We start from the raw sequence: 20,454 nt of genomic DNA on the forward strand, positions 1-20,454 counted from the left end.
GCAAACCATCCCCCAGTCAAATAACAAAAGAGGAAGGAAGGCTCCCAAAGCTCATTTTACGAGGCCAGCATTATCCTAATTACAAAATCAGATAAAGACAGTACAAAAATAGAAAATTATAGGCCAACAGATCTGATAAAACAAAAGTCCTCAACAAAATATTAGCAAACCAAATTAAGCAATACATTAAAAAGAGCATACACCATGATCAAGTGGGATTTATTCCTGGGATGCAAAGTTAGTTCAATATCCACAAGTCAATGTGACACACCACGTAAACAAAATGAGGGATAAAGATCATATGATCCTATCAACAGATGCTCACAAAGCATTTGATAATACCCAACATCAATTCACGATAAAAATTCTCAGCAAAGTGAGGATAGAAAGAACACTCCTCAACATAATAAAGGCCATTAATGACAAACTCACAGCCAACATACTCAATGGTGAAAAGCTGGAAGCTTTTTCTTTAGATCAGGAGCAAGACCGGCATGTCCACTTTTTACCGATTATATTCAACATAGTATGGGAAGTCCTAGTCAGAGCAATCAGGCAAGAGAAAGAAATAAAAGGCATCGAAATTGGAAAGAAAGAAAACAGTCATCATTTGCAGATGACATGATACTATACATAGAAAACCAAAAAAAACTATTAGAACTAATAAATGAACTCAGTCAAGTAGCAGGATACAAAATTAACATTCAGATTTTGGTTGTGTTTTTCTATATCAATAGTGAACTATCAGAAAGAGAAATTAGAGCCCGGCCGGGCATGGTTCAGCGGTTGAGCGTTGACCTAGGATCCAGGCGATTGGGGTTTGATTCCCGGTCAGGGAATGTGCCCGGGTTGCAGGCTGGATCAATGACTCATCATTGATGTTTCTTTCCCTCTCTCCCTCTCTCTCTCCCTCTCTCTCTCTCCCCCCCCCCTTTCCTCTCTCTGAAATCAATAAAGATATATTAAAAAAAAAAAGAACCTCACAGAAAATTAAAAAAAAAGAAAGAAAAAAAAAACAGAGAAATTAAAAAACAATCCCACTTACAAATACATCAAAAAGAATAAAATATCAAGAAATAAATTTAACTGAGGAGGTAAAATACCTGTACTCTGAAAACTATAAGAAAGAAATTAAAAAAGATACAAATAAATGGAAGGCTACATCATGCTCATAGAAAGAATTAACATCATTAAAATGTCTATACTATGCAAAGCAATCTAAAGATTCAATGCAATCCCTATCAAAACAGCAGTGGTGCCCAGCCGGGTATAGCTCAGCGGTTTAGCATCCACCTAGGATCCAAGAGATCACGGTTTGATTCCTGGTCAGGGCACATGCCCAGGCTGTGGGCTTGATCCCCAGTGAGGGGCGTGCAGGAGGCAGCCGATCAATAACAACTCTTTCAGCATTGATGTTTCAACTCTCTCTCTCCCTCTCCCTTCCTCTCTCTGAAATCAATAAAGATATATTAAAAACAAGACAAAACAAAAAAAAAACCAGAGGCATTTTTCACAGAACTAGAACAAGCAATCTAAAAATTTATATGGAACCACAACAGACTATGAATAACTAAAGCAATCTTGAGAAAAAACAAACTTGAAGGAACCACACTACGTGATATCAAACTACACTACAAGGCCATCATAATCAAAACAGTATGGTGCTGGCATAAAAACAGACACACAGATCAATGGAACAGAGCCAGAAATAAACTCACACTATATGGTCAATTTATGATAAAGGAGACAAGAATATACAATAGGTAAACACAGTCTCTTCAATAAGTGGTATTGGGGAAACTGGAGAGATACATGAAAAAAAATGAAACTAAACCACTTTCTTACACCATATACAAGAATGAAACCAAAATGGATTACAGCCTTAATGTAAGACCCAAAACCATAGAACTTCTAGATGAAAAATGTAGGCAGTAAACTGTAACATCATTCATAGTAATATTTTTTTGGATATATCTCCTTGGGCAAGGGAAACAAGAAAATATCAACAAATGGGACTACATCAAACTAAAAAGTTTCTACACAACGAAGGAAACCAACAAAAAGAAAAGACAACCTACTGAATGGGAAAAGGTATCTGCCAATGATACATCTGGTAAGAGTTAATACTCAAAATATATAAGGAACTCGCACAACTTAACACCAGAAAACAATTGGATTAAAAAAGGGGCAAAGGACCTGAATAGACACTTCTCCAAAAAGGACACACAGATGGCCAAAGACATATGAAAAGATGCTCAACATCACTAATCATCGGGCAAATGCAAATTAAAAGCACAATATCACCTCACATATACCAAACTGGCTACCATCAATAAATCAACAAACAAGTGTTGGCAAGTATGTGGAGAAAAGGGAACCCTTGTGTACTGCTGGTGGGAATGCAAGTTTGTGCAGCCACTATGGAAAACAGTATGGAGGTTCCTAAAAAAATTAGAACTAGAACTGCCATATGACCCAGGAATTCTACTTCTGAATATTTATCCTAAGAAACCCCAAACACAAATTTGAAAAGATATATACACCCCTATGTTCATGGCAGCATTATTTACAACAGCCAAGATATGGAAGCAACTAAGTGTCCACTGACAGACAAATGGATAAAGATGCAGTACATACATACAATGGAGTTTTCGTCATAAAAAAATGGAATCTTGCCATTTGTGACAACATGGATGGACCTAGAGGGCATTACGCTAAGTGAAATAAGCCAGAGAAAGACAAATACTATATGATTTTACATAAATGTGGAATCCAAAAAACAAAATAAATGAACAAACAAACCAAACTGATAATACAGAGGACAAATTGATGGTTGCCAGATGGGAGGGGCTTTGGGGAATGGGTGAAAAAGGTGAAGGGATTAAGATGTACAAATCAGCAGTTATAAATATACTTTACACGGGGATGTAAAGTACAATATAGGGAATACAGTCAATAATATTGTAATAACATGTATGGTATTAGAGGAGTATTAGACTTATTTGGGTGATCACTTAATAAGTTATAAAAATGTCTAATCACTTTGTTATACACCTGAAACTAATATAATACTGTATGTCAACTATAATTGAAAAATAAAAACATTGTAAAAAGTTGTTTTTAAAATAAGAAAAAAGAAAGATGTCACACTGCATCTACCAAGTGTACTTTGGTGCCAGTCCAGTGATTGTGATACAAAAAAGTATAGGGAAAGAGCTCTGGTCTCTGAATTCAGTCTCCATGGGCTCACAGTCTTTGAGGCTGCCCACTGACCTAGTTATTATAGCACAGCTGTAGAGCCCCACTGCCCTTGTTTCTTATCTTTGTCCAAACAGCTACATTCAGCTTGACCCTTTTCCCTTTTGCCCTCCTGGCTTGGCCTTTTGTGCCCCATGCAAGGCCTGTGTACAGTGAGGACAGTCTGTTCCTCCTCATTTCCAGACTGAGGCCTGCTCTCATGGTGGGTCTACTTCCATGTAATTCTCTTACATTTGATGCTTCTCCCTAGATCCCTAGGGCTCAGGGCCTAGATACAGGTTACACATTCCTTGGCTGTGTCAAAGCCCCATTATGGCACCACCAAGCAAAGCACCCTTCTCTCTGAAGCCCAAGCTATCTGTTGGCCAGCTTCAGTGCCATCTTGCGCCTGCCCCAGAGTTCTCCCTGACCCTCCTTACTGGTGCTGGCACCTTATTCACTGTCCTTATGTCCACCCCACCCACTCGCACCTTGACCACATGGCTAATCCCTCTCTCCTGTGCTGTTTGTTGACCTGATGCCCACACTCAGGGTCCATCTCAAACACCATCTCCTGTATAAGCCCTGCTCAAATCTCCACACCCTCCTTCCCTCTTTGGAAGCCCTCACAGCACGGTGTGCCTAGGTGATATCACATCTTTGTTGCAGGGTCACTCATTATTTGTACAATTGTCCTGGCCCTTGCCTAGCCACCTCTTATGACATTTTCTGACCTCCTCCAATACTATCGGAAGTGACCTGTCCCCTGGTGAACTGCCCACACCTGTACCCCTCACCTGAACTCCAAGTTCTTAGCCTTCATCCAAACTACTGAGGCTTCAGTCACCCACTCTTCATTTACATCCCCCTTCACCTTAAACAATCTTGTTGCTCAACCTTGATTTTACCTTTAGTGCAAACAAGTCAAATTTGAGTTTAACACTGTGGTGAGTGTAGCCAAGTCAGTCTTAAGACTGGCCCTTTCTTCATCCTAAATCCTGCCATCGGGCCCCTCCCTGTGCTTGTCTCTGTTGTCTTCTATTTTAGGCGAGGACCTCTACCTCATTTTAGCAGACTGTACAGCTGTCATGAATGATTGCAGGCAAAATCTGAGAACAAGGTAAAAAAGCTAGTGAGGAAAATAATGAAACCTTCAGAATAGGTTGTTTATGTAAAAGATGTGGGTAAAGTTGAGAGTAAACTGAATTTTTAGAAAATAATACACTGTAACTCTATGAGGAACAAGACAGGTAAAGACATGTGGAGTTGCCCTGGCCTGTGTGGCTAAGTTGGTTGGGGGTCATCCCATGCACTGAAAGGTTGCTGGTTCGATTCCTGGGATAGGGGTGCAGGAGGCAGCTGATTGATGCCTTGCTCTCACATTGATGTTTCTCTCCCCTCTCCCTTCCTCTAGCGCTTACTAAAAAAAAAAAAAAAAAAAATCAAAAAAAAAAATCAATAAAAATGTCTTATGTTTGTAAAAATATATTTAAAAAAAAGAAAAAAAAAGAAATGTGGAGTTAATGCTCTCATAAAGAAGCAGTTTTTTGGAATGACTGCCCAATCCAAACAGGTCTTCCCATTTTGGACACCAGCTTCTGGGAAACAAAGACCTGATGTGAATCATCTGCTATTTCTCTGGTATATATACTCTTATTACAGCAGATAGTTAGTTATTAACAAAGAAAGGGAACAAATGGAATCAGACATGAAGCCTGATTAACTAAGAAGCTGCAGCTTCACAGACTCCCCAGGGGACAGCAGCATCCTCCACCAAAGGGACTTAATCCCAAGCAGGCAGGTAAGACTAGCTTTCCAACCTCCTTAGGAACAATCAGCCATTACTGGTGGGGAGGCAGAACCAGTAAGGGGGAGATTCCTTCAGAGGCATGCACAGTAGCCTGATGAAGCAAAGCTATGAGACATGTGCAGTAAAAGCCAAAATAACCACAATAAAGGGAATCTAGCCTGGGAAAATCTGGGAAAAGGAGAGGATATGATTAAAGGCATGAAACCCCAGAAGATCCAGGAAAGGGACTGGATAGGGGGAGGGCCCAGCACAACCCTGGAAAAACCTAGAAACAGGTTGGATAGTTTTGAAAGACAGCCTGCTTATTCCCTAAACCAAGAAAATAAATGGAGGATTAGGAAGGACCTCAGTGCAATTGCTGCTAGAGTCTGCCTACCCTTTACATTCCCGAGGGTGTATTATTCCTTTTCACCCCAATAAATCTTGCCACCACACTTGAACTTCTGTGCGCATGCCCCTTCAAATTCTTTTCTTGAAAATCGGTTGCCACAAGAACCCATTTTTTCTGGCAACACTCTCACCATGGTCAATTAAACTACAACAGTATAACTGGCAGACTATTTAATAATGGGCTTTTGCTGGCTGGTAGAAGCCGTCTTCAGCAAACCAGACACTGGATCTCCTTTTAAAGCACTATGTTCTGCCCAGGCCGGGTGGCTCAGTTGGTTGGAGCGTTGTCCTGTGCACCAAAAGGCTGCGTGATTCCCGGTCAGGGCACATACCTAGGTTGCGGGTTTGATCCCTGGTCAGTGCATGTACATGAGGCAACTGATTGATGTTTTTCTCTCCCTTCCTCTCCCTCTAAAATCAATAAAAACATATCCTTGGGTGAGAATTAAAAAAAACCAACCAAAAAAAGCAGTATGTTTCTGCTGAGTTGTCAAGCCCAGAGTGATTCTAATGTTCCCATACTTACAGCTGCCGGGTTTGTGAATTGGCACGGAATCCCACTCTGGTGGTGGAGAGTCTTTTTCACCCTCTGAGCTACTGGTGTTGCCTAGTTCTTGACTATTTGGGAGGAATTTCGCTAGGGCAGATGGCCTGTTATCCACTAACTTATTTGTACCTGCGCAGAAAAGAGAAAAGTAAGTTGTTAATGGAAGCTAACTCCTTTCTTTCAGGTCTACTTTAATGACTCTTCTAATGAGCGTGAAAACACAACCTTAGCCTTTCACATGACTAGTAACTGCTAACTGATCACTGATAATTCACAACTAACAACTATTAATATAACTAACCATAGAAGTATCTGTATGACTAACAGGCAAATACCTTTTGTTTTCTGAGAATTCCGTGATTTGGAGCTGCTTGTCAATGCAGTTGGAAGAGGGATCTTGGTTGGGAGGTTCCTCCGTTGTTTACTTTCCAGTGGGGGAGGGTACGACAGCTCTAAGCAACTGAAAGACAAGCGAGGAGGAAAAATTCAAGTTTGTCCCTTTGTTGTGGAGCAGAGCAATCACTGACTACTCTACACTTTCAATGCATGTTTTCTGAACCTGGCGTCCTGAGGCATTACTTGCCCCCATTCTGACACTGAGGTTGCCCTGGAGACAGCTTAGCACTTGGACACCTCCTTTGCAATCTGAGTGCTGACAATGAATGGTTAGAGCACCTGCCTCAGGTAATGTGCATAAAGCCATCGGGTGCCATTTATGGGGATGCCGAGTCTCTCCCTGCAACTATAGTACTAGTGGGGTTCCTGAATATGGAGATTACAAGGTTCTGCTATTCAGAAGTTGAAGATGTTTGTATCACAGAAACTATGGAATGAACCAGGCTGAGTTCCTGGGCTATCTATAAAACTCCAGAGCCTACTGCTGAGTAACAGGACTGCGGTATTTGCCTAGGCAGAGTAGGGAGAGATGCATTTTCTTCTTTATTATTGAATTCAGGGTTAACACTAGGCAAGCATTTAAATACTATTTTTACTGATTTATTTAGAGTATATATGCTTTCTAAAAGGTTTAGTAGTAAGCTTAACATCATAAGCAACTCTAACTAGGATAATTAATCATCTCTGAACTTCCTGTCAGCCAAGGTGAAATGGGAGACATAATGGGCTATTTTAAGTTTCCATAGCCTGACAAAAAAACCACTGAAGTCTGATGGGCGAGAAGCAATCTCAGGGAGAAATGGACTGGGTAGATGGTCCATATAGACCAGCATGTGAGCAACGGGACTATATGGGCCACAGAGGCAGTCTTCACAAAGTGCTTCTGTAATGCCCAAGATTAAGTTGCATGAGCTAAGTACTCGCTTCGGCAGCACATATACTAAGTTGCACGAGCTAAGCCAACCTGGTCCAGGAAGGGCATTTTACAGTGAAGGCTGGCCACTGCTCGTAGGGCCCAGTGGCTCCTTATGAGAATTTTCCCAAGCATCACTAGTGACCCCCACCATGCTCCTGCTGATGGCCGCAAAGCTGTTGGTTCAAGGCTGGGCTCATAGCTTGCTTTTCATGGAAAATCTGACCTGGATACTCTACAATGGATGTGTCTCTGGCATTGTCCGCCTTAGTGTACTTCCTGTCCCCAACCCCTCAAGGTGTGTGACACCACTCGGGACTCTGCGGGCCCCTCCTTTAGGATCTTTATGCACCACATGGTCTTCCTTCCACTGTCCCCTGAGTCTCCTCCCGTAAGGCAGCTGATCTGCACCAGATTTCAGAGGTCAAAATGATTTAAACTTTTCAGATCCAATGGCACACTCAGTCCACCCCTCCCCCGAAAGCAAGCAGACTATAGAATACAGTATGATCTCATAAACAAATAAATAGCTTTAACAAAAGCTATTTACAAACATAAGGTACTAGGTCAAAGGTCATTTTATTTTCTTTTATTCTCTATTTTTCACAAATTTTCTATCATAAATAGGTATTATAGTTGGAATTAGTAAAATGGCTAAGCAAAAATCCAAAGGGTGTCAGTTAACCCAAAAAAGAATTAGGAACGATAACAAACTGGCATGAAAAAATCCCCCATTTATGGGAAAGACTATTAATGCTACAGTTTTATAAATTTTCTATCCTTCTTCCACTTCTGACAGGGTTGTTTAAAAACTCCACCCTTTAAGAAACCAAAAGTTCCCATGACAGACACCCACCCAGTCCTCTGGTGGTGGTGGCAGGGGTGGGTAGGTGCACAGTGAATTATTTTTAGGTAAGTGGTTTACGAATGTGGGGGGCGAGGGCTGTCCACTTATACAAAGCTTAACTCTGTGCCACTGTAAAATTAATTGGTTTTAAGAAAAAAGGTGCAAGACAACTACTTTCTTTTTGCTGAATCATACTTTCCTAAATTAAGCCAAATGATCTTCTATTAAGAAACCTTTGTAAGGCTTCTGAATAAATGGGTAAGACCCAACTTAATTTAAGGGACTCTTTCTAAAAGGGAAAACCAGAAAGGCACTTCAGATGCCAGGATTTCCACTCACGTAATACATGGTAATCCCCATGCAGGGAGGAAAGGAGCCAAGGGCAAGGTTAGGGCTTCCCTGTGCTGACAGGTCTGGAGGCTGGTATGTGGAATGTGGCGCCTTGGCCCTGTGCTGGGTGTGCTACCTGAGCAGATTATGAATACAATTATTCTAGTAAACACTGTGCTAAGTTTAGATTATTATATTTGTTTCATAAATGTAAAATACTGATAAACAATTAGAATACAAAAGGATCAACAGATAGCTGGTGTCCTAAATCAGGTTTCCCTGGGCCTTTCCTGGTTCTCTAAAAGTCTAAATTCTTACTCCTTGGCACCCCTGACCTACAACACAGTCTTCTGGAGGACCACAGGCCCACTTCTACAGTGCTGAAGCTGAAAGACTAGACCAGAGCTCTGCCACTGCAACCCAATGCTCCACACTCCTTGATTTTTGTGAAGTCAACTCCTGGGGTCTGGTAGTAGGGGCAGCACCAGCAGAGACTGAGATATCCCTCTGGCTTTATCACTACTTATTAAGAGGAAAGCAAATGCTTCAACATTTAAGGATTTGGGTCTTCTGGCCTAGAGATGATATAACATGATATTCCTATAATACTGATAATATTTAAAAACTAATTTTTGATAAAGCAAATGTGAGCTAAAACTACAGGTTTAATTAATATTAGAAGATCAGTTTTTTGGCTAATATAGAAAATAAAAAATTTATTCCCTATCAGATAAAGCTTCCAAAGAAAGTGACAGTATATGCCTTTTAATGATATCTCATTTTAAAATTGTGAATACACGGTGGGGCAAAAGTAGGTTTACAGCTGTATGTGAAACAGACTTTATTCTTGTATTATTTACTCATTATTATATTATTTTCCACATGAACAACCGTAAACCTCCTTTGCCCCACCCTGTGTATTTTCTTCAGATATGTGGAATCACATAGTAACACACTGAAAGCACTTCCTGTTAGGCAACAAACATTGCAGGTATCACTAATGCCAGGACCAGCAGTGATTGTACCTGAATGACAATGCGAGGCATATACTACCTTAATTCAGTGTAGACAGGGAATGGCTCTGTTCAGAGAGGAGACACTGCTGGTTATTAAAAAAAAAAGTCTCTATTTAACTCAATATTTGACTGATGTACTAATGAATTCTGACTCCCAATACTTTAAAAATTTTTATTTTTATTCTCACCTGAGGATGTTGATTTTAGAGAGAGAGGAATGGAGGGAGGGAGGGAAACACTGACCGGTGTTTCCCATATGTGCCCTGACCACAAATTGGACTTGCAACCTTTTGATATACAGGATGACGTCTAACCAACTGGGCCACCCTGCCAGGGCAATACTTTTATTTTTATCCAGAATTCAGAAAAACACAAAACAAGATCTATAAGTAAAGAGATTAGAAGACTAAGGTTGCATATGGATTTTTCCAGTTACAAAGACAACTTAAAAAATTTAGAGTGCACTGCTTAAACTGCCTTTTTGGTAACGATTTCTCTCTCAGCTACGCATCAAAGGAACGTGAGCTGTCACTGTTACTGGCCCTTGAACAGGTGATACAGAGGTGGCCACTGTAGCTTGTGGTTCGCCAGAGAACCCAAAACCCTGGCGAGGCTGGCGGCACTCCAGTGAAGTCTCATACAAACTTTTCAAAACCAAATCTACTAATAGTCAACTTACTTCATTAAAAAAAAGAAAAAAAAGAAAACACAACAGAAGTTAGGGGAAGAGGGATGAGGGTAAGATTAATGTGTACTGTTTTAAACTATTATGTCTCAGGCACGGAACTCAGGCATCCAGACTAAGAAACTTCCTAGCTCTAGCCCAGCACTATTCTTGTCCCGGGATGCCAGAATATCAGCACCAATTAGAGCCTCAGGGTGTTTTCTCTCAGGGGAGATCCAAGTGTGTCAACCATGGCTACATGTGACATTTCTTCTAAGTGGATCAGACTATTCTCAACAAATTATGTGATCAGGTCACTCAAACAATTTGCACAAAAGAGTAAATTTTAGACACTCCATTACTATCACTGCCACATGCCGTGTTATTTCTAAATTCAGGGACAAGGTGAAATTTCTCTGCAGTAATCACTAATTTCTTATAAGCTTTCAGTTCTATAGAACAGACTGCTCGCCTGAGTAAAGCTGTGTAATCTAGGGAGAAAGTGTAGGTTTTTGCAAATCTCAAGTATTAGTCCCAGAATTCTAAGGCCAAATTTTAATAACAAACTAAAACTATTGCTTTATTACTTTATACCTAATTCCTTCAATGTCCACTTACCACACAAAAAGGCAAATATCAGCTTTCATGCTGATGGCTATTTCATATGGTGGATGAACTAGGAAAGGCATTATTAACGTTAAAACTAGAATCCATTTACTAGGTAGATCCAAGGTTTAATGAAAGTATGAATAACCCAGTAGTTTAACTTGTTCACTTACTTGGGAAAACATTCTGTAGCAAGCCTTCCTGGGGCGGGGGCCCAGAATCCTGTCCCACGGGGCCCAGGATGGAGTTATTTCAAGGTAAACTTGTCTGGCAGGTAACATCTGCCCTGATTATCTAAGCACAGATTCTTCCAAGTTTCACCACACAGATTTCTAGATCCTACTGCAGCTCTGAGGTAGAGAGCAGGCTCAGAGCTCAAAGTTATGCTCACATCTGTAACTAAACCATTGAGGTGATCTTTGTGCAGAAGTGCAATGGCTCCCTGCCTGGGAAAGAATTACCAACCTAAAATTTCACAACAAGCCATTACCTCTGCCGTTTATGTTTCTGACATAGAAGCATGTGGCCATCCCTAATGGGTAAACATCAGGCATCAGAAAAAGCCAAGAGGAACATGATGCAGTGTAAGGCCTCCCCCTCTTGCCCCACTCAGGACCAACCAAGCAAGCAAACACATTATCTACTCTTTACCAGTAACTTCTTTATATACCTTATTTCTCTGCACTCATTTCTTTTTCTCACCTGGGTTTCACATCTGTTGGGATTTCCTTTTTAACATTCAAAAGTTTTTTGCTTTTTTGCTTCACTTGAGACATTTCATTTTCATGTTTTTCGGGCATGGCTTGTTTTCCCTTTTGCTTTTCTGTATCCTGTAAAAAATGTACATTTAATTGCTGAGGATAAATAAAAACAACTGATATAGTCGTATTTAGAGACACAAAACCGAAGCAGTAGTAGATCTATACATCTTAGGTATAAAAACAATAAACTCCTTTCTTCAAACCTACCTTTTTACATTGTGGTTCTGTCGGTGTTTCAGCCTTTGATCTATTATAATTGTATTTTGTTGAGTCTGAGTTATAGTGTCATTTTAATTTATACTCATATCCTGACAGGGGTGGGTGGTGGCACTGGCAGCAGCTTCCTATTTTTCAGACCTTGCCTTTATTTATAAAAGTTCAGCTGGGACTACAATATAAACACTCTGGCAATGTGCTCAATGCTGAGCCCAAGGACAATCCAAGCCAAGAACACAAGTATTCACACCCATTCACTGAGTGTTCACAGTGGCGCTGTGACTGTCTATAGAATCATGAGTTAATGCCAATAACTACTCCATCAATGGGAGGGATCACTCATTCACTTACTCAACATTTACTGGTCACCCAGGTGGTGCCAGGCAAGGGCTTACTGAGAGAGCCCTGGCCCTTCCCCTGAAGGCTGTGAGGTCCAGCAGGAGGGAGATACATATGACAGTGAAAAGTCAATCAACTTGTGCCTTCATATGGACATGCTCACTGAGGACTTAGCAAAGAAGAGCTAACTGGCCTGGCTCAAGTTGGAGCCTGGACTGAAAAGGCCACACACACGCTTTTTAATAGTAACTTGACACTGTGGCAGTGTCCAAGCACCGATCAGTGATCTTGTCTCCTGGACATGGCATGTGTCTGCTCGCATGCTGCTGAATTTGCTTGGGGAGTGGCACATGCACTGGGTGCATACCACTCATGTTCGTAGGACCACATAGAGGGGTGGGCAAAAGTAGGTATACAGTTATAACATTTTTTTAAGTTAATAAAGCTATTGTAATAATCATAACCTGTATATATTTTTCCATACAAACGGTAAACCTAGTTTTGCCCACCCCTGTATATGATAGATGCAAAAAATTTTAAAAACCTGGTTCATCATCAAAAAAGATAGTTTGAGATGCACTGAGGCTAACAAGGGGACAGACAGGGGAAGGGTATGCAGCAAAAGGGAACAGCTGCAGGTGTGGGGAGTTACAAGCACATGGTGAATTAGAGTCAACCCAACAGGGTCCAGCTTCACAGTGTGCGTTTATTAAGGAAGCCTGGGTATTAACAAATCACACCAAATCAATCTATTAACCGTCAAGAGTAAATAACCAGAGAAAGGGCCAGAACGCCCTCCTGCCCATACACCTTTTCAGACTCCTAAGTTCTTCAAGAAGCATTTCCTGAGCACCCGACTCATCAAGAACTTTGGAGACTGTGAGCTCTTTGAGGACAAGAACCTTTGTCCACTGTTGTTTCCCAAGCTCCCAGCACAACACTTGGCTCTTAGGCACTCAGTACAGACTTGTTCAATAAATGGGTGGAATAGGGTTGGAATCAACAGGTGAGTATGTACTCTAGTGGGGAAGAAATTACATAGACCCGGCAAATAGGCCATTCACAAGGAAGAGCAAGCACATGAACACTCCGAAGAGTGCTGAGCGGGGCATACAACCCGAACACTGGGGAGAAGGGTAACAGGCATGGAGGCCGCGGGTTTCTGATCCTTGTCTGTAAGGATGCAAATGACAGGTGAGGAGGAGGAGAAGCTGGAGGAAAGGAACCACAGAGAGGTAAGAACCATGCCAGTGAGCACAGAGAGGATGCCAGCAGTAGGGGTAGCTGGAGGGGTCACCGAGGAGTAGTTAAGAAAAAAGCTGGAAAGGTGGAAAAGTTGTGAATGTGTGTGCTGAAATGCCTTCCACGTGCTTATTCCTGTCACTGAAACTGCTGGGATTCCCCTCTACAACCTGAGTCATATGTTAGAAGGATATAAAGTATAGAACTCCAGTACTAGGTGTCAACTGTACTGAGGTGAACAAAGCACCATGCCAATGTGAAGGATGCCAAGGGGAAGGCAGGTGACAAGCAAAATAGTTACATAAAAATTTTACTTTAAAAATTAATACATGCAGATGACACTACTGGATATCTTAAATGATTCCTTAGGCCACTAGGTTAAAACTGAAAAAACCTTCTGGTCTACAATATTAAAGGCTATATTAGCATCATTTTAATTTTGAAATATAGTTATTTTAAAAAAAAATGCCAAAATAGAATTCTGCTTTTCCTTTCCTGTATACAGGTTATATCTCAGACTCTTAGACACACCACAACAGGCACACAACTCTCTGTTACGTAACGCCCATTGTATCAGGCACTTAGCAATGCTACTCCTGATGCTACTGACCACGCTGAGAGCTGAGGACTTAGGACACAGGCAGCTTTCCTGATGTGCTGATGTGTGCGGGGCCCGTCCCCAGTTCTGGGTGACCGTTACTTGTGTGGGTAGTGAGCTGCTCCTGAAGCCCACTGTGCCAGGGCAGACCTTATAGGCAAAGTCCCGTCTAATTAAAGTAGTACAATTCCTTCTCATTCTCTTCTGATACTTAAAATCTGAAACAAATCTCATGAGCCAGAGTAGTTACTATTCCACATAGCCGCTAACTTTTAAGCAGTTTCCAATTTCTAACTATTTTGCTTTGTTAACATGCTTCTGCATATTCTTCCCTGGGGGAAACGAAGACATCTGTCCCCGGAACTTGACTGCTTTCTGCTTAGACATGCCTGTGAACACTGAGTGCTAATCCTCAGAGCGTGTGCTCACGTTAAATAGAAAACATTCGTCGTGCACTGAGAGCCCCCCGGAAGAGACAGTGCCCGCCGCGCGGCCCTGTCCTACCTCCTTCAGGAGAGGCTCTGTGTCGGGGTTGGAGGTCTCTGTGGTGGTGGAGGAGCTGTCGTCGTCAGCCAGGGAGTCCTTCAGCTCGTCTTCCTGGGGCCTTCCCTTTCCCTTCTTCTCCTTTTCCTCTTGCTTCTTAGGTGCTTTAACCTTGCGCTGAAGAGGTTTTCCTTTCCCTGGGGATGTGAATCAAAGTAAAATGTCAAACTCTTCATTTTTAAACAGCTTAGACAACACAGCCGCTAAAACTTTTTTTGAAGAGACTGGACTTTTTCTGATTAATAAAGTTTTTCTCTTAACTTCATTCCTTAGAGAATTATTTAATCATTCCTAATTAAAGCTTTCCAAATCATGTGTACCTCAGTTGTGGAATGTGCTGACAAACATTTCGGGTTACAAAACGCCATAAACCCGGAAGGAAATGCTTCGGTTTTTGAACACGCCCCGGAAGTCGAACATGCCCCATAGCTTCCGCTGAGGGCAAGATCCTGAGGCCTACCTGTTGGCTGTTGATTCCTTGGTTTTTGAACGTTTCAGAACTCGGTCTCCCGGAATGAATTACATTAGAAAACCGAGGTACCACTGTATTTTAAAAATCAACCTTGAGGCAAAATTTTTGGACAATAAGATGGACCCATTTTAAGTGTACAGTAGACTGTTAAAATACTTTTTTATATCACAGAGGGTGACATAGCTTTGAAAAGTCACAAAGTGAAAACCAGAGATCCTTTCAAATCTATTTGGCAATGAAAGTCTGACAGTGACACGGTGAGCGGCCCATGTGTGTTACTTGAGTGGTGCTAAGAGTCATGCTTGCTGGGTCCAAATCCTGGCTCTTCCCTGCCCAGCTGCGCAAACTTGACCTCTCTCATCTGAAAGCTGGGGGAGGCAAGCCCTCCTGGGGTTGTAATCAAGAATTACAAGAAGCCACTAGGACAGTGCCTGGCGCACAAATACCTCATGATGTTATACATGGAGAGACGGCACAACATACCTACAGAAAGCCCATTATTTTAAAATGGTGGGCAGGTGGGCAGGCGGGCTGGGCAAAGCTACAGAAGCCACAGGTTAACCCATTCTGTACACATCATTGTTAAATACTCACTTTCCACAATGGTGACTTAATACAGTGTATTTAAACCTTTTATGGCCACTGTTAACAAGCACCTGAGACTCACACTTGGCATCTAGAACAGATTGGCAAACTCTGGCCCACCAGCCAAATCTGACCTGTGGCCAGATCTGTAGGACTTGTGAGCAGAGAATAATTTTTATATTTTTAAGTGGTTAAAAACAAATCAAAGAACATGTGACAAGGATAGTCTGTGGCACATCTAGTCTCAAATATGTACCTTCTGGCCCTTTACAGAAAAGTTGGCTGAGCCTAATCTAGAAAAGCTCTGGCTGGTTTTCAGGAATGTCGTTTCGTCATTTACTTTCACACTGACTCTGCAGGTGCTGGATTGAAACCATTAACTGGGATATTAAGTCTCGAAAATTGAGAAGCCTTTGTTTTAGCAAAAGAGTGGCCAGTTGCTTTAACTATAACAGTCTTTGGCCCACCCTGAACAGCCAGAACTCCTCTCCGCCAGGGAGAGGGAAGGAGGCTGTCTTGCTCTAGCCCCACGAGCCCCAGGATTTCTGATTCTGTCAGTTCAATAGTTGATGCTGACAGTCCTTCAGTCTTTCCTTTCCCACATGACCATGGTCAACCCTGCTACAATGAGCGTCCCACTTGCTGTTATACAATTTTATCATTGGTTCACTGGGAGAGAGGCACTATCTGTAGAAATAATCTATATTTACAATAACCCGAAACCTCCTTAATAAGTAGGAAAGGGCTGAAAGTGATTTTTCTTACTGCACTCAAATCCTGAAGCCAGGGATACACAAAGGAGGAAAAGAAATACTTAACCTCTAGTTAAGTTGACAACTTGGGCACAAACTTATTTCATGAAAGAGTAGTTTACATATTTTAGCTACAAATCCTCATTTTTCTTAATCTGCTGCACTTCACCTTCTGCCCTGGTACCTTAATGAATGCTATTCTGAAAAGGTGAGCAATGACCCCTTAACTGTCAATGCAATGACCTCTAGCACCCCTCATTCTACAGGCCCCTCTGTTCTATGGATGCTGTGGAATGTCCCCTCCCCACCCTCTGCCCTGCATCACCCCCGCTCTTCTGGCACAGTGACACTGCCAACATTTTTACTACTTCATTGGTGCTGGTGTTCCCTAGAGATCAGCCCTTGAAACTTCTCTTTTCCCTTTATAACCACCCTGGGGGCTCTTTAATAAAATTGAATAACAAGTAAAATAAAAGGTATCTGTCTCATTTCGATTTAAAAGCAGAGTCCCCAAGAGCTCAGTGACCAAGCTGTGGCACGTCCACAGGGTCATGCTAATCCTTGTCAAGTGCACTCATTTTTTAGAACCATCAAGTGTTGTTTACTCTGAAAAAGCTAACTACCCATACTTTTTCTCATGTAAAGAGTAGGTCCATTTGGCCTGAAAGCCATCCTCCCAAGTTCTAGTCCAGATTTCTTCTCAATGTGCCAAGGACTGGATAGATCAGCATCATGTCTGAGAAAAACAGATTTACACATGTTCACCTCCTATGTGACCACTGCTAGACCCCACTTCATCAGCAAGGAAACAGGAAACTGGCTTACGGAAGCAGACAATGGTCGTCAAATTCTTGTGTCACAGACTCCATGCATAATTACTCTGTATGACGCTGCACTGAGTTAACTCACTGTAACTACAAACCCTGTTCTTAAAACATCTAGGCAGTTTCCACTTTCCACTATTATAAACCATAACGTATATAAGATTATTTCCTGATACTAAACTTCCAGATATGAGCTCATCGGTTCAAAGGAGGTATATGCCTTATGTTATTGTTATAGCTTTTGACATGCTTCAGAAAACCTGCCACTTTCCATAATCTATACAAACTTCTTTTTAACACAGCTACTACTGAGAATTATTTTCTTTATATAACCTATGGATCCTAGGCTATCGATGCTTTTAGAAATATATAATTTGCTTGCCTAAATTGAAGCAAGAGAGGATAGTTATTTGACAGGTTAAATTCTAATCACCAACAACTATCTGGGTTTAAGCCCATCTACCACAGCAAATTAAAAGATACACCTGCTAAAGACATGCCTCTCATAATCAGCCAGGACACTTTTTGACAAGTGGTTGGCCAGTGCTTATGTGACAAGCTCTTTTGCTCTTGTCTCATGTCCTGACTCCAGGGGGTAAGAAAAGGCCTGGTGTCCCTGTGTATCCCTCTCCCCAAACAGGTTGGCCTTCTCATCCATTCACATGGCTAGTTGGAAAAGGTAACCTGGGGTGCCCTCTGAAGCCCTGACCCCTATCTCATGTTCTCTCCTGCCATCCCCAAATAATAAGTCTGATTAGAAGTTTTAGACCTGGGAGTGAAGCAAGAAGCCTCACTTGGACTCTAGCATAAGCTTCTTTCTCCACCTAAGTTCCATCATGGGCAGGAAGGTGGTGGGGAGAGGTTATGGGGTGCCTGGCTGGTACTGTATTGCTACTGTGTGTATGCTTTTGTGGAAGAAGACCTGAGAGAAAACAAGGGATGCATGGGAGAGAGCAGACACCAAAACCCACTTCACATGGCTCACATCTGACAACCATTTGTTAAGACTCAAATAGCTAGTATTTATTAACAATCCCACTCAACGGGGAGTGGGTAGACTTTCGGCAGCTATTTTATCTTGGTGAGATGACAGGCTGCATCTCTCCTCAAAACCAGATGTCCAGGTAGTGGCTGCTATGCCCACTGAAAATGGTCAGAATGAAATAATTCCTTCGTTGCCTTAAAACCTAATTAAGTAAATTTTCCTAGTAATTGGGTGAATTCCAAACTCTTTACTGACAAGAACCATTTGTCCCTACCTGCAGGGCACCCTTGGGGCTAATCTCAGTATGTACAAGAACACGAGGCAGGCTGCTGAATATATGCAGTACCACGGGCTGCTTAGAGTCCAGCATCTTCATAACAGTAAAGCCCCGACCCTTATCAGATAATCCAGCCCTGACCTGAGGCACCGCAGATGCAGTGCAAATGGGTGATGCTGAGCACACATCTCAGGGAGCAGGTAGATTAATGCTAGAGGGTCAACATAAAGCATCTGTGTGGAGAACGTTCCTGTATTCTTTTCAACAGAAGCAATGTCCCTTCTATTAGTCAATGTCCTCAGATTCAAGCAGGAACTCAATGCCAGCAAAGTCTGCTTTTTCTGATGAACTTTCATGCTTCCTTGTCCTGAATGGGAACTATAACAATGTTTTCCTTGGGCTTAGCTGCCAGGACATTTGCAGCTCAATTTAACACTTAATGGTAACAACTAACTTTATTCCAGATTCTGTTTCACTCGTTACCTTTTTCTTGTCACTAATGGTGTATAAATGAATTTGTAATCATTGCTTGCTCTGTATAAATGAATTTGTAATCATTGCTTGCTTTGGTTGTCTCTCTCCCACTTTACAACCCACTTTTATCTTCCACCCAAAAGAATTATCCCAGGAAAGTTCCAATTACTAGCAAATGGATTCTCAGAGCCTGTGCAGCCCCTGGTAGCTGTGGACCTAAGTCAGATCTTGCAAAGCCAGTTACACCTGATGGAGATTCTAGAGAATCTGCAGAATCACTAAATCCAGCGAGCATTCATCTTCTGGCTGCTTAATGGGCCTAAAGGAGCCAATAAATAATAAAGACCAACACATGATTTACTGGGGCCAGTACTGGTCCTGTAAATTTATTTTCCCCTATTGTTCTGAATGATACCTTTATATGAGTATGATAAACTGAAAGATAAAAAAAAAAAAAAAAAGCATATGAAGAAATCTCTTCAAGAGTTCTTCAAGCTAAAGTAAATAATGTTTTCAAAATTTTATAGAAATTATCACATTATTTTGTCTTATTAAGTAGCTTTGGGCCAAGATAGTAAAGATGCTTGTTCAGCCCAACAGAAGGTAGAAAAGAATTTGTATTTGTGAAAAAATTTTAATTCTATCCCAGGGTAGGAATTAATAGAGAGTTTGTAAGAAGATCCACACTGTATCCTGTTCTGGTTTGTCTTGTGTCTAGACACCACTAGTGGCACTAAGGAGAACCAAAAAGGTACAGAGGACTAAGAAAAACAGGCTACACAACCAAAATTTCATGGCAAACAGAGTTCAGTTATTTAGGATTTTCATACAATTATGTTCAATTAAATTCTGGACTTGTTTAATGTAAAATAAGATATCCTAGATATTCATAAGCAAACGTACAATTTAATGTTGGGAGAGGACAGCTCCTGTCCTTGTAACAGGCATCTCTGTCCACTCCCTGTGAGGGCAGCGCCACCCTGTCCCAAACCCACTAGCTGCTTAAACTTGTTGGACCTCTCACCCCTTGACATGCTCTCCCTGTTGGTGAGGTCCTTCACTATCTTGCTAATTCCCCACGACATCCTCACTCGTCTCATTTTGCTGCCTCTGTTATGCAGAAATCCAGCAGTGTCTTAATCCAACGACCCATTCACCCTTGGGCTGCAGAGTATATAGAGAGAAATGACACAGCACCAGGTGGTGACCCAGTGACCCTCAGCGGGGCCCCCAATGTTGCCCAGGAGGCTGCTCTGCATATCCAACTCTCATGTCCCGCAGACTCCCAGTCTACAGAAATTTCAGTTATTTTGAATCTATTCTAAACTTTTTCTATTTTCTGTTTATACCTTACCATCTCTCCCTTCAGTCTCAGCAGCTGTTTTTCCCATTGCTTTTCAGAGAGTTGAAGGGAGAAAGAGAGAGAGGAAAAAAGAGAGAGGGAGAGAGAGAGAAACATTGATGTGAGAGTGACACATTGATTGGTTGCCTCCTGCATGAGCCCCGACCAGAGCTGGGGATCAAGCCTGCCACCAAGGTACATGCCCTTGGCTGGAACTGAACCCGGGACCCTTCAGTCCACGGGCCGATACTCTAACCACTGAGCAAAACAGGCTAGGGCTTGCCTGGG

General features: G+C 41.8%; 1 protein-coding gene across 1 annotated transcript in view; it reads right to left on the minus strand.

The window, feature by feature from the left end:
* Window positions 1-20,454, minus strand: part of TMEM131 (transmembrane protein 131) — a 181,294-nt gene that overhangs the window by 13,966 nt on the left and 146,874 nt on the right. Inside the window, exons 32-35 of the mRNA XM_081157292.1 lie at window positions 14,417-14,592; window positions 11,459-11,586; window positions 6,320-6,444; window positions 5,964-6,113 (exon numbers count right to left, since the gene is read on the minus strand). Of these exons, the coding sequence (XP_081013418.1) occupies window positions 5,964-6,113; window positions 6,320-6,444; window positions 11,459-11,586; window positions 14,417-14,592 (579 nt within the window). The remainder of the gene's footprint in view (window positions 1-5,963; window positions 6,114-6,319; window positions 6,445-11,458; window positions 11,587-14,416; window positions 14,593-20,454) is intronic.

This window comes from Miniopterus schreibersii, assembly GCF_964146895.1.
Source record: "Miniopterus schreibersii genome assembly, chromosome: 13".
NCBI classification, from domain to species: domain Eukaryota; kingdom Metazoa; phylum Chordata; class Mammalia; order Chiroptera; family Miniopteridae; genus Miniopterus; species Miniopterus schreibersii.